Source organism: Protopterus annectens, chromosome 2.part0 (genome assembly GCF_019279795.1).
Source record: "Protopterus annectens isolate FY-2018-M chromosome 2.part0, PAN1.0, whole genome shotgun sequence".
Classification (NCBI taxonomy): Eukaryota; Metazoa; Chordata; order Ceratodontiformes; family Protopteridae; genus Protopterus; species Protopterus annectens.
In genome coordinates, this window is record NC_056728.1 from 751,906,303 (window position 1) to 751,920,334 (window position 14,032).

Genomic DNA, 14,032 nt, shown 5'->3' on the forward strand with positions numbered 1-14,032 from the left:
GGGACAAAGCACCATCCTCCCCCTTCAACAAAATAAGCTCAAATAGCCCACACAACCCCATTCCCATCACAGCCAACATTTGATCCACAGCAGTTCAGTGAATATACTTCAAATGTAACAGTCCCTTCAACCATACATCACAGTTATTTACATTTTTCTTTAAATGGCAATTCAGTACATACACACTCACACAGTGAACAACTTGGGAAATTGTGCTGGACATGTTGAAAGAAGGAATATTGAGTCAGTGAGTAAGGTAATTATGGGTTTGAAATTTTAATGCTGAAACTTTTGGCTATACTAAAAGTTTGAGCATTAGGTGCTAGGAATGTGTGTGTGTGTGTGTGTGTGTGTGTGTGTGTGTGTGTGTGTGTGTGTGTGTGTGTGTGTGTGTGTGTGTGTGTGTGTGTGTGTGTGTGTGTGTGTGTCTGTATGTGCACTCATATGAGTGAACCTCTATAACCAGCAATCAGTTTAGAGCAAACGCTCATATGAGTGAACACTCAAAACAATGAACAATTACTACTTTCTATTTTTTTCTTTTTCTTGGAGGGGGCAAGACCCCCTGCAACCCCCACACTCCCTGCTTATTATATATACTAATTCTGAGATCGCACAACAGTGGTGCAAGGGCCAGTTCCCTTACCCACTATACTGTGATCCCAGTCAAAAGACTGCTGTCAGAAACTGCAGTTTCTGTTAACAACAACGGTCGGAGAACAAAGTACCTCAATTAAAAACAGCAGTCAACATTTCAGCAGCAAAGAGGTATCACACACTGTGTCGGTGCAAGGAACTTTATTCAGAAAAATAAAAACAATGAGCGCTTTCACATCCAATACTGACGCTTCATCAGACTTAACCAAAAGTGTTCCAACTACTCTTTATACACAAGTTACACCACCTTCTCATAGTCATTTCATCAATCAAGTGGCATAAAGAAAGCAACCTCTTACACAGAAGTGTAAAAGTATCCTTCCTTATTGAACAAGTATATAAATCAACCAGACATCGCATACCAATAAAAATATAAAAACATAAAATATGATGTCCAATGTAATATAAAATATATATTAATAATGTATTAATCATTCAGAACTGACATACATGGTTCCATATATATTCCTACACATCATTCATAGATCCAGCAGATGGCGATATGCACCACTCTATAATGCTGGCTGATGTACACTAAGCAAGTTGCACATGACTGCATGAATGATCACGTGCGCATTTGCTTTTTTTTTTTTTTTACAGCGTAAAAAAACATTCACTCAAGTGAGTGTTCACTCTTCCTAAGTGTAACCATATATATATATATATATATATATATATATATAAATATGTGTGTGTGTGTGTGTGTGTGTGTGTATTAAATACAAACGCTTATACGCATATACACCAGTAAGCAAAAGAGGAAAGTAAGAGAGGATACAAGCTCAAAACTTTTATGTTTTTTAAAGAAATCACTGAAGTTCAGAAATGCATCTGCTGTATAAAAAAATGCACAAGAAAACTGCGTAGAACTTAAAAAACAGATGACAACAAAGGGAAGCTGAATGAAGGCATTTTTCAGCAGAGAGCATGACGGATGAAAACAACATTATTGTTAAGAAAATAATGGTCACACAGTATAAGGAAATTCAGAAGTCACTACTAACATGCGAGACAGTCTATGAGAAGGAAGGTGTAGGACACAATCAACATTTGAACTGTTGGGACCTGCGGAGTCCAGTAATGCTGAGACTCAATGGCTGAAAAAACAGACTCATGTATATTAAGACTAAGATGGCCATTTCTCAGAATATTCCATTTTCACCAAGGTGTGGCGATCTTGGAATTAGTCTATAAGTATACATATATACTCAATGTTGCATTTTTAGTGGTAGGAGGGAGCCACTCATACTAACCTACAGTAAGAGCTTGCTTATTCAGTTAGATAACTAATGGGTAGATGAGGTGGGCACATCAGTGGTTATCTGCCATCATGCTATGACTGTCTGAAAAAAATGATTTATGTCTAAGTATATTAATGCATACGCAGTCCATAAAAAACAGTGAATATGCAGATTCCCATGTTTATTAGCACCATACTACCTTGTACTTTTAAATTTTGTGGAGAGTCTTACATTCTATTTTCTGTATCTCTTCTTATTTAGTAAAAGTATACCGTTACTAAAAGTGTTACCATGGTATATTTTGAAAATGCTTTTGTGGCACTCGGTATGCACTCATCTTTTGTTTCCTCATTGTCTTATTCCATTATGCATGGATATTTATTTCATATACAACATCTTGACAACAAGCATGCTAACGGCAATTGGATACACAGATCTACTAATCCTGAAATATAGACATCAGTATAATTATTGTCAAACATCAGAAATGACAGAAGCATTCTAAATGAACAAAAAAGTGCTTGTTCATGTTACCATTCTATTACAATATGTCAGTCCTCTCTCAGCAATATGAAGAGATATTCACTTTTGTTATATCAAATCTATGTGTATTTTACCTAATGGCAATAGGCACTTTGATTTATTATGCCAGAAATATAGTAAACTAAACCTTTTCATTTACGGTCAAACAGCAAAGCTGCTAAGAGCAGGGTAATAAATACAAACAAAGCTTGATTTTAATTACCTTTACAGTGCAGTGTGGCATTTTTCCACTCTCCATTTCCCAGACAGATTGAGACGTTGCTTCCTTCTGAAGGGTAGAAGCCAACTTTACATTGGTAGTGCACTGTACTTCCTATTTCATTAGAGCCATTCCACAGCATTACTGCATCTGGTACTGGTACAGGACTGCCACAGCGAATTTCTAAACAAATGAGTTATAATTTTAGGTAAGAAAATGTGATAACAATACTTTTTTCAAAATGTCTCTTGCAGCAAGCCATCATTAAGGAGGTATGGAACTATAATGCTAGTCATAGGAGGGCGCAAACTCCCCCTAATCACCAGTGAAATAAAGGAAGGTCACAAATCCCCAGTGCTGGCCCAATTATCAGACCTTCTTATATGGATGAATATTCTTTGCATTATTTGCAGCTGTGAAAACATGTGCCCACCTCTGTAGAACAGCAAGGAAAACATTTTTCTTATTTTTCTCTTTAATGTACATTTATTAGTAGTCAAGTCCTCAGAAGTTATTACTTTGGGTGCACTTTCCACTTTTTGCCCAGAGCTTCTAAGCCCACATCTGTAGATTCCTGTTCCAGATCTAGGCTGGCAATTCTTTATCCTGTAGCACACAGGTGATTTATAATGATATGACAGCACAATAACAGGAGCCAATGGAACATTCTGGAACCTAGTATCAGGACTTCCTGACTCGAGTGCACTATCATTCTCTTAAAATATACATGATACAATGGCACATTAGTGTGGTTATGTTAAATGTCTATCTCTGCATTACAAATACAACTAACCTTGAAGGGGATCCAGTCGATGCTCAGGTTAGTCTAGACCCAGCTACAGGTTCCTAACTTCCACAAAGGGATAGAAACTTGTTTTTAGATGCTCTTTTAACTCCTCCCTCTGATGACTTATGCTGAATGATTACTGACCTGTAGTAACAGGTTTATGAAGCATCTTCTTCAAAGCAATCTAAGAAGGTCAGATAGACCCTTGATGACTGCATTCTTCAAGAACAAGAGTAGCAACTTCACAACTCTAATATGGTTGTTGCCATAAGTTACATTATTGTCCATAAACGTTATCATCAGAAAGTAATTGGCAGACATGGTCTCAGACTGGTATGTTTGGAGCCCAGTACTGCAACAGTGCTATCAAAGGCAAATAAGTGAGAAGACCATGGGAGCAACTTCCATGGAAGAGCAAAAATCAAAAGCAGGAACTCACATGACAATCTGAAGAAGTCAAATTCTTGACTACAGCTTTTACTGTGTTATTAAATTTTATTTAATTTGTGTTTTGTAATTTGTTTTTGCTTTACTATTTAGAAGATAATAGTTGTAAGAACTCTCAAGCATACTGTGTCTCTGCACCCATTTTATGTTTGAATAACTGAAGCCTCTAAATAGAATTATATGTTTATGCTCAGATCTTGTATCCAGGAATTCCAAGTATTCCTTCTGTTTGTTCAAATCCATCCCCAGTTTATGATAGCATGTCACTAGTTTCATAGTTTCAGTATGAATATGAACTAAATAATGACAATAAGAACTTCCTTCTTGTTGTCAGAAAGAACTAGTGTTGCTGGAATACACTCATGGATTAGTAACGGAACCCTTCAACCCCTAAATTTAGACCCAAGGCACTCAAATTTATGATGTTTGGGAAAGCTCACATTAGATGTCATCCAAATCTCAACAACTGAAACTATTTTAAATAGGTATTGTGATAGTATTAGTTTCAATCTGTTATTTTTATTTCCTAAGCAGTGTTTGTGAACAAGGCAATCTTAGGATCACAGGATCATAGCATCATAGGAGGTAACTAGGCTACAAGCTAGTAAAGATGTGCAGCAGGTAAGGGTGATAAAGGATAATGAGGGAAATGTATTCACAAGTGAGGAGAGTGTGTTGAACAGATGGAAAGAGTACTTTGAGCGGCTGATGAATGAAGAGAATGAGAGGGAGAGAAGGGTGGGTGATGTGGGGATAGTGAATCAGGAAGTGCAACAGATTAGCAAGGAGGAAGTGAGGATCGCTATGAAGAGGATGAAGAATGGAAAGGCTATTGGTCCAGATGACATACCTGTGGAAGCTTGGAGGTGTTTAGGAGAAATGGCAGTGGAATTTTTAACCAGATTGTTTAATGAAATCTTGGAAATTGAGAGGATGCCTGAGGAGTGGACAAAATGTGTTTTGGTACTGATTTATAAGAATAAGGGTGATGTGCAGAGCTATAGTAACTACAGAGGGATAAAACTTATCAGTCACAGCATGAAATTATGGGAAAGAGTAGTAGAATCTAGGTTAAGAAGGGAGGTGATGATTAGTGATAAGCAGTATGGTTTCATGCCAGGAAAGAGCACTACAGATGCGATGTTTGCTCTGAGAGTGTTGATGGAGAAGTACAGAGAAGGTCAGAAGGAGTTGCATTGTGTCTTTGTGGACAAAGTATACGACAGGGTGTTTAGAGAGGAGTTGTATTGTATGAGGAAGTCGGGAGTGGCACAGAAGTATGTAAGAGTGGTACAAGATATGTACAAGGGTAGTGTGACAGCAGTGAGTTCTGCAGTGGGAGTGACAGATGCATTTAAGGTGGAGGTGGGATTACATCAAGGATCAGCTCTGAGCCCTTTCTTATTTGCAGTGGTGATGGACAGGATGACAGACGAGATCAGACAGGAGTCCTCATGGACTATGATGTTTGCAGATGACATTGTGATATGTAGTGAGAGTAGGGAACAGGTTGAGGAGGCCCTGGAGAGGTGGAGATATGCTCTAGAGAGGAGAGGAATGAAGGTCAGCAGGACTAAGACAGAATATGTGTATGAATGAGAGGAAGGATAGAGGAATGGTTAGGATGCAAGGAGTAGAGTTGGCAAAGGTGGATGAGTTTAAATACTTGGGATCAACAGTTCTGAGTAATGGCGAGTGTGGAAGAGAGGTGAAGAAGAGAGTACAGGCAGGGTGGAGTGGGTGGAGAAGAGTGTCAGGAGTGCTTTGTGACAGACGAGTACCAGTAAGAATGAAAGGGAAGGTCTAAAAGAGGGTAGTGAGACCAGCTATGTTATATCGGTTGGAGACAGTGACAAAAGAGCAGGAGTCAGAGCTGGATGTGGCAGAGTTAAAGATGTTAAGATTTGCACTGGGTGTGATGAGGGTAGACAGGATTAGGAATAAGTTTATTAGAGGATCAGCCCAGGTTGTACGGTTTGGAGACAAAGCCAGAGGGGCGAGATTGTGCTGGTTTGGACATGTGCTGAGGAGGGATGCTGGGTATATTGGGAAAAGGATGCTAAGGAAGAAGCTGTCAGGTAAGAGGAAAAGAGGAAGGCCTAAGAAAAGGTTTATGGATGTGGTGAGAGAGGACATGCAGGTGGTTGGTGTGACAGAGCAAGATGCAGAGGACAGAAAGAAATGGAAACAGATGATCCGCTGTGGCGACCCCCTAATGGGAACAGCTGATAGAAAAAGAAGGAGGTTAACTAGGCTAAAAGCCCTAAAGCCTTTTTAAGTATAGCCATTCATGCCCCAATTTTCCCAATTTTCAATGCCCAGGGGATAGAACAGCTTTGGTATATGCCTGTGACTTAGGGCACAAACTGCTCCTGTCCATAAGGGCCACAGGCGACAAGCCAGGGGGTGAATTTGTGATTTCTTATCCATTGGTGCAAACTGCATTTGTATAGGCTTCGGTAAGATCTCCAGAGAAGGGGTAATATTTGAGTCACACAACTGATGCACCAGCATGTTTTGTTTATATTGCAGACAAGGTTTAGATCCTTAGATCAGGTAAATCTAGTGCTATTTGTTTTGCGAATGTGTAGCAGATCTATCGGGGCTGGATCAAAAAGTGCCTTGTAGGTTAGGCATAGATCGCCCCTCAGTAGTCCCTAGAATTCACAGTGTAGGGACAGGGCTTTAAGGTGGTCTGCATAGGATATATTATTTACACCCCGTATTCTTTTAGTGAGGAACCTCTGTGGCTGCTCCAGCTGTTGCAAATGCCTGGTCAGATATATGTTGAAGGGTGCATAGTACTTGATTATTGGTGTAATGAGGGCTGAGTATAGTGGGACCGTGATCTCCTTAGATCTGGAAGCCATGCCCTCACTTGTGCCATGTAGAAGGATTTTCTCACTACCATACACACATGGTGCTCAAAGTTCAGGTTACTGTAGGTTCACTAGTCCCTTACCACTGGGTCTACTCTTAGGGGAGCATTATCAATGTTGTAATTTACAGGGGTGGTCATCTTCCCAAAGGGTATGATTATGCATTTTTGCATTGAGTTTTAGGCCATGGTTCTGGCACCTATTATTTACCTGTGTCAGACTTTCCTTGAGGATCTCTACATCATTGGGGGATTCAGTGACTGTACCCAGCTTGCAGTCATCAGTAAATCTGGTCAGCGAAGGCCCTCTGCATTTGCGTTGAATTCAGAAGTATATTCCAAAAAGGAGAGATCCCAGTACCAAGTCCTGTGGGACACCACTAGCAACAGACCTCTTGGTGGAGATGGACTTCCCCACCCTAACTTTATGTGTCCTATCTGCAAGCTAGTTGGCTATCCATCGGGTGACATAGGGATTTATGCCTAAATTTGTGAGCTTGTGTATAATACCCGAGTGAGTTTTTATGTCATTTGCCTTTGTTAGATCAACTCGTCCATGGCTCAACCTACTGGCAGACAGGTTCATTGAAAACTTCACCCCCCCGTCCCCCCATCAGTAAATCAGGACATCCCCAGCACCTGCCAGCCTCCCCTCATCACCAGGGAGCAGGTCTTTAATGCCCTCTCAAAGGCAAACAATACCATCTCCATGGGACCCGATAACATCCCTGGCTGTATTGTACATGAACTCAGGCATGAGCTGTCAGCTCCATTAGGCATCCTATTCAACCAAAGCCTGAGCACCAGCTTTGTCCCAGCAGAGTGGAGGACAGCCACTGTCATCCCTCTACACAAAGATGTATCATCTACTGACCCAGGCAATTATAGGCCCATCAGTCTAACTAGCCTGATCTCCAAGGCCATGGAACTCATTATCATGGACCTTATAAAGAAGGACATTTGCAAGCTCCAAACGCTTGACCCCACACAGTTTGGTTTTGTCAAAGGGAGATCATGCCTGTTAAACTTGGCTGACTTCTTCAAAACAGTCACCAAATCCATGGATGAAAAGAGGACAGTGCATACCGCCTACCTTGACCTAGACAAAGCCTTTGACACTATTCACCACTCTGGCATAATAGATAAACTCTCCCAACTAGGCATCAACCCGAATGTTACCAGACGGGTAGTTAACATGCCTCACTGATAGAATACACTCTGTCAAAGTAGGGGAGGCCACCTCTAGTAGTAGACCCATAACAAATGGTGTACCCCAAGGATTGGTCTTGGGGTCTCTACTATTTGGGATATACTTTTCTGAGCTGCAAGCCAAAACCAGTGGTCTATGGCTGACCAAGTTGCAGATGACTGCAAGCTGGGTGCTGTCTTAAATTCACCTAGTGACGTGAACATCCTCCAAAAGGGCCTTACCCAAACTAATGACTGGTGCCAGAAGCATGGCCTCAAACCGAATGCCAAGAGATGCATCATTATCCCCTACTAAGCACACAATCAGTTGTGAGGGACTTGGGCACCCAGGTTAAAAGCAACCTGACTTTTGACAACCACATTGCCTCCATTGAAAAGAAGGCTTTCTACGTGGCCCACCTCATGAATAAGAGCATTTCATCCAGGAACAAGGAAGTCATAACATCCCTGTACTCCTCCCTTATCAGACACATTGCAGAGTACAACGCCCCATCTGGCATGTACCTTGCCAATCACATGCAGCAGCTGGGGAGACAACAGAGGTTCTTGACCAGGAAAATCCAGGGTCTCAAACACCTATCCTATACAAATAAGCTAAAATCTCTGTCTGTCTACTCAGTCTCGTACAGACTGCTCATAGTTGACCTGTGTCTGGCATACAAGGCCATCTCAGACCCAGCCATGATGGAGTTGCTGCATATCCGTGAGTCAAACTCCACTCGCGCAACCCACATGCATGACTTTAACCTGGTCTGTGACATTAATAGAACTTGTTGGCGGGATAGATTTGTATCACAAAGACTCCCCATCTGTGTAACAGACTCCTTTTTCATGTAAACCAGAGTACATCTCTAGCCCTCTTTAACAGGAACCTGGATGATTGGATGGGACACAGAAAATATACCCCTGGGATCCCACCTGTATCCCTGCTGGACAGGGGAAGCAGGTGCTGACTTTGAGGGAACAAATTCTTAGCTAGGCTTATAAGGGCCTCCGGGACAATATATGAACCTATTATCAGTACTCATTGATGCAGTATTTTTAACTCTGAAGAGTGACGTGAGGAGCTGTTCTTTAGTGATAGTTGGAGAAATGTTAGAGGGTATTTCTAAGGGGAAACTAGGGTGACAGAAGGGTGAAACTGGAGCTAAATTTATCAGCCAGCAAATTTGCTTTATTCTCTGGTTTGGTATAGGAAGTTCCATTTACTATTAGTTTAGCACACTGTTGGTTGTTCCCGTTAAGGATGCGTATATAATTGAAAAGTGCCTTATGGTTATCCTTAGACTGAAAGCTGATTTTAGCCTCAAAGTTGACTTTGGTGGACTTAATTCATCCCCTGATTTGCTTGTTGAGTCTGTAGAGGTTTTTCTTTCTCTTCCTGTTTTTGGGCAGGATTTTCTGTCTTTTGTTGTACAACCTATTTATACTGAGGGTCCACCAAGGGGTCTTGTTTTTGGAGTTTGCCCTAAGTTTATTTCAGTTTGGTACTGCTGTTTCTGTGCAGTTATTTACATGCTTGTACAGGGTTTTTGTAAACACTTCTGCATAGACCACCATATTATGTGAGTTTGGGGAGCTTGGAATTTAGCTATGGCTTCACTTAATAAAAGGTAGTTATCCTTGGAAAAGTTCTTAAAGGTTCTGGGGTTTGCTAGAAGTTTAGCCTTTATATTTATTTCAAAGGTTACCACTTTGTGATCTGGTCTGACAAGTGAGGACATTACACAAAGTGAGGGTGCAATGTTCCCTCATATTTGTGAATACCATATCTGGGATATCTGCACCCCTAGTAGCTACGCAGACTAGCTGTTCCAGGGTGTTTGCATTGACAAAATTCAGGAATCTGTGAGACTGCAGATTAGTGGTTGTCTACTGATCCCAGTTTATAGTGGGATAACTGAAATTGCCCATGAATATGATGTTGGGTTGAATTGTGAGTGACCTATAGCTAGCAAGGATATGGTACTAAACTTTACCTAAGGTTAGTTGAACATCGATTAGCTCAAGCATGTCATATTGTTTGACACTTGATAACAGGACAGTTCACACAGTACTCAAGTGGTTATGCTAGGTTCCAAATGTACAGCGTATTAGGTCAGCATATTTTTATTACATTGGTTGTCACTCTGAATGTCAGCTATGTGTATTAAATACTTAGGAAACACATGGCAGTACTTAAGAAATGCTCAGAACAGTGGCATATGGTGTGGGGGGTAAAGAGTTGCTTGCCTGGAACTGATGTGCTCAGCTCAATGTTCTAATTAGAATGAGCTTGTTTATCAGTATCTGCACACCACCTTGCATATTGAGAAGCTGTTAATTAAACTTTACACAATTATGATGACAGTGCTATAAAATACCATTACTAGCTATGTTACTGAAGTATAAACTATACCATTACTATCTGTGTTACTGAAGAGTAAATTATACCATTACTAGCTATGTTACTGAAGTGTAAACTATACTAGTACTAGCTATGTTACTGAAGTGTAAACTATACCATTACTAGCTGTGCTACTGAAGTGTAAAGTGAACTGTGTAAAGTTAACAGTTTTTTATTATGAACCTGCAGACTACTAGGTTATACGGTTGGGGGGGCACAGACTCCACCCATTTTTTGATATTAGTATAAGCTGTACTATATGTTAAAATTATTTGTATTTATTACTAGAGGAAGAGCACTAATCCACATATATCTTTTTCAGACTTGACCTAGGAGTACCACCTGGTTAAGGGACTCAGAGTTACACAGTAGACAAATAAAGGCCATGGAAATCACACCCTGGACTACAGGAAGTAGCATGTTAACAGTTCATAGCCTTGATCCTCTCAGTAATTGTCAGACAACTTTAGCAATTATGAAAACATTAATTAAAATTAAAGCAGTTAAACTTATGGATACTATAAGATGCCCAGTTGATGACATACAGGTCACATGACCGAAGAATACCACCACTAATTAAATTATTGAGATGTTTACAGTTGGACTGCACCCACAGTAGGTGAGTACCACATTTACAGTATGTGTGTCACTGTTTTAGCAGTTTGCTATAGTGCAACTACTAGGTATGTTAATAATGAAGCGTAAGTCTGAATATCAGATAGGTGATTATCATTTACTTAAGATATGCTTAAGGTGTAGATGTTGCATTACTTTCAAAATCACACACACATGCAGGTTCAGGGTGGGGAAGGGTGGAAGGGAGGGTGAACTACACCATCTTTACTATTTGATTAACTCTCCATACAGAGTGGGCATAAGATTAATATTGATTAAAGGTGCAAGCTTCCATTAGGAATCATATGTAACTTTAATGATAAACCTGTTAAGATTATGCTGAGGTTGCAAGAGGGCAGGGTCAACTGCAATGTCTAAATACGTAAGTTTGTAGACAGGGGTTCCAATTCCAAAAGAGTTACCCTAAGTGTATGTCTAACCGGACACTAAAAGACCTACTCTCAGTGTAAGTGACTTACTTTGGTATAAGGTCTAACTATAAACAGGATTAGTACGGGAACCAGGTTCCAAAACACCTGCTCTCAGCTTGTCCTCAGTGTAAGTGATCATTTACAGAATCAGGGCCAATATCTACAAGTTAAAAAAAAATACATACATATATATATATATATATATATATATATATATATATATATATATATATATATATATATATATATATACATATATATATGTAATAGGTTCATAGGTAGGTACTAGGCTATTGGCCCTAGGGCCTACATAAACCTAGCCAAAAAGGTACCCTGGCTTTCGTCATCCAAGAAAATTATTTTCCTATGCGCCTGTTGAGCAGAGCCTCAGAAGTGATCCTTGGGGTGAAATTCCGATTTCCCACCCAATCATCAAGATTTTTCTTGACGAGTGCTAATGAGGAGCTTTGCTTGATGTAGATAGGTAGTTTGTTCCAGAGAATGGGAAGTCTCTGGGACAGGAATCTATCCCTCCAGCATGTTCTGTTTATGTTCTGTGGTGACAAGGTTTAGGTCCCTAGAGAGTGTAGCTCGGAGGGATTGGGATTTCTTTAAGTGGAGCATGTCCAACAGCTCTGGGTTTGACATAGCTAGGCAGAGATCACCTCTGAGTAGGTGATATGCAACGGAGTAAAGCTGGAGTTTTTTGAGGTGGTCTGCATAGGGCATCTGTTTGAGGCAGATAATCCTCTTTGTGAGGTATTTCTGCAGCATTTCCAGTTGTTGTAGATGTCTTGTGAGGTACATACCAAAAGGGGTGTTGTACTCTATACTGGATCTAATCAGTGATGAGTAGAGGGGAACAATGACCTCTTTTTTCCTGGATGAGAAACCTTTTGTGATGAGGTGTGCCACGTAGAAGGATTTCCTGACTACTGTGGAGATGTGATTATCAAAGGAGAGACTACTGTCCACCTGTGTCCCAACGTTTCTTATCACACTTTCAGTGTTAAGTAGACTACCACCTATGTGGTAGTTCATGGGTACAGAATTTTTACCAAAGGGGATGAAAATGCACCTTTTGGCACTGAGCTTGAGGCCATGGCTTTGACACCAGGCATCTGTCTCAGTGAGGCCCTTTTGTAGGTTGTCCACATCGTTAGGAGTTTCAATTATGGCTCTTAGTTTGCAGTCATCTGTGAACTTCATTAAACAAAGACCTTCTGTGTTAGCCTGTACATCAGAGAAGTAGATACCAAACAGGAGAGGACCCAGGACTAAACCATGTGGTACTCCACTTGTCACTGGTCTGAAGTCAGATTTGGAGTCTGCTACTTTCACAGTTTGGGTTCTGTCAGTGAGCCAGTTGGCAACCCATCTTGTGATATAGGGATTTATACCTAGTTTAGTGAGTTTATCTATAATTCCAGAGTGGGGGATGGTGTCAAAAGCCTTGGTGAGATCTAGATAGGCTGTGTGAACCACCTTACCTTCGTCTATGGCTTTGGTGACTGCTTCAAAGAAGTCTGTCAGGTTTAGGAGACATGATCTGCATTTTACAAACCTGAACTGGGTGGGGTCCAGAGTTTCGAGATTCCCAGTGTTTTTGTTTATAAGCTCCATGATGATACGTTCCATGGCCTTACAGACCAGGCTCGTCAGGCTAATGGGGTGGTATTTCCCGCGGTCCATGGTGGCTCCCCCTTTGTGGAGTGGGATACCCGCCGCTGTGCACCATTCAGTGGGCACAAAGCCTGAGGTGAGGCTATGATTGAACATGGTACTTAGGTGGGGTGCTAGTTCGTCCTGTAGTTCATGGTGAATGCAGCCTGGGATGTTGTCAGGTCCCATGGATGCTGTGTTCTTGACTTTGGAGAGTATGGTTTTTACCTGTGTGGCCGTGATTACAGGAACTTTGCATTCTTCCGGTATTGAGATGGGACCTTTAGGGGGTGAGAGGGGGGGTAAAGTTAGCACTGAACCTATCTGCCAGGATGTAGGCAATATCAGTTGGTTCTGTATATTTAGTGCCATTTGCTGTAACTCAGAGCAGATCTGAGTGTTGCCATTGAAATTCTTGACATAGCTACTGAATGCTTTGTGGTTGTCTTTAGAATCAGTGGCAATTTTGTTTTCATAACTATCTTTGGAGGATTTTATGAGGGATCTCGGCTTCTTACTGAGGCTGACCAGGGAGTTCCTCCAATCATGGGATTTTACTCTTTTGCAACAGTTTCTTTCTTCTGTTGTAGAGTTTGTTTATGGCAGGGGACCACCAGATTGGCTTCCTTTTTTTGGAGGATAGCATCCTTGTTCTGTTAGGGATAGCACGATTCATGCACTCGTGTAAGTGCTTATAAAGTGCATTTGTGTAGGACTCAGCAGTCGTACCTCTATTGTCCATCTGCATGGGTGTTGTAAAGTTTGCTACTTCTGACTTAAGAAGCACAAAGTTGGCTTTGGAGAAATTTTATACAGTGGTTTCCCTACTGGGGGGAGTGGAGGTGGGATGTGGATGTCTAGGGTGATTAGCTTGTGGTCGGATCTGACCAACGAGGAACTGACCTGTGGTGTGGAACACCGGTCACCCATGTTGGTAATGACCAGGTCTAGGATATTGCTGCCCCTGGTGGGGGTGT

The 14,032-nt window shown here is 41.1% G+C and overlaps 1 protein-coding gene across 2 annotated transcripts in view; it reads right to left on the reverse strand.

Moving 5' to 3' along the window:
- Positions 1-14,032, reverse strand: part of SUSD1 (sushi domain containing 1) — a 1,084,671-nt gene that overhangs the window by 386,003 nt on the left and 684,636 nt on the right. For both annotated transcript variants that reach the window (XM_044061072.1, XM_044061071.1), the window contains one exon: positions 2,644-2,823. In XM_044061072.1, the coding sequence (XP_043917007.1) occupies positions 2,644-2,823 (180 nt within the window). The remainder of the gene's footprint in view (positions 1-2,643; positions 2,824-14,032) is intronic.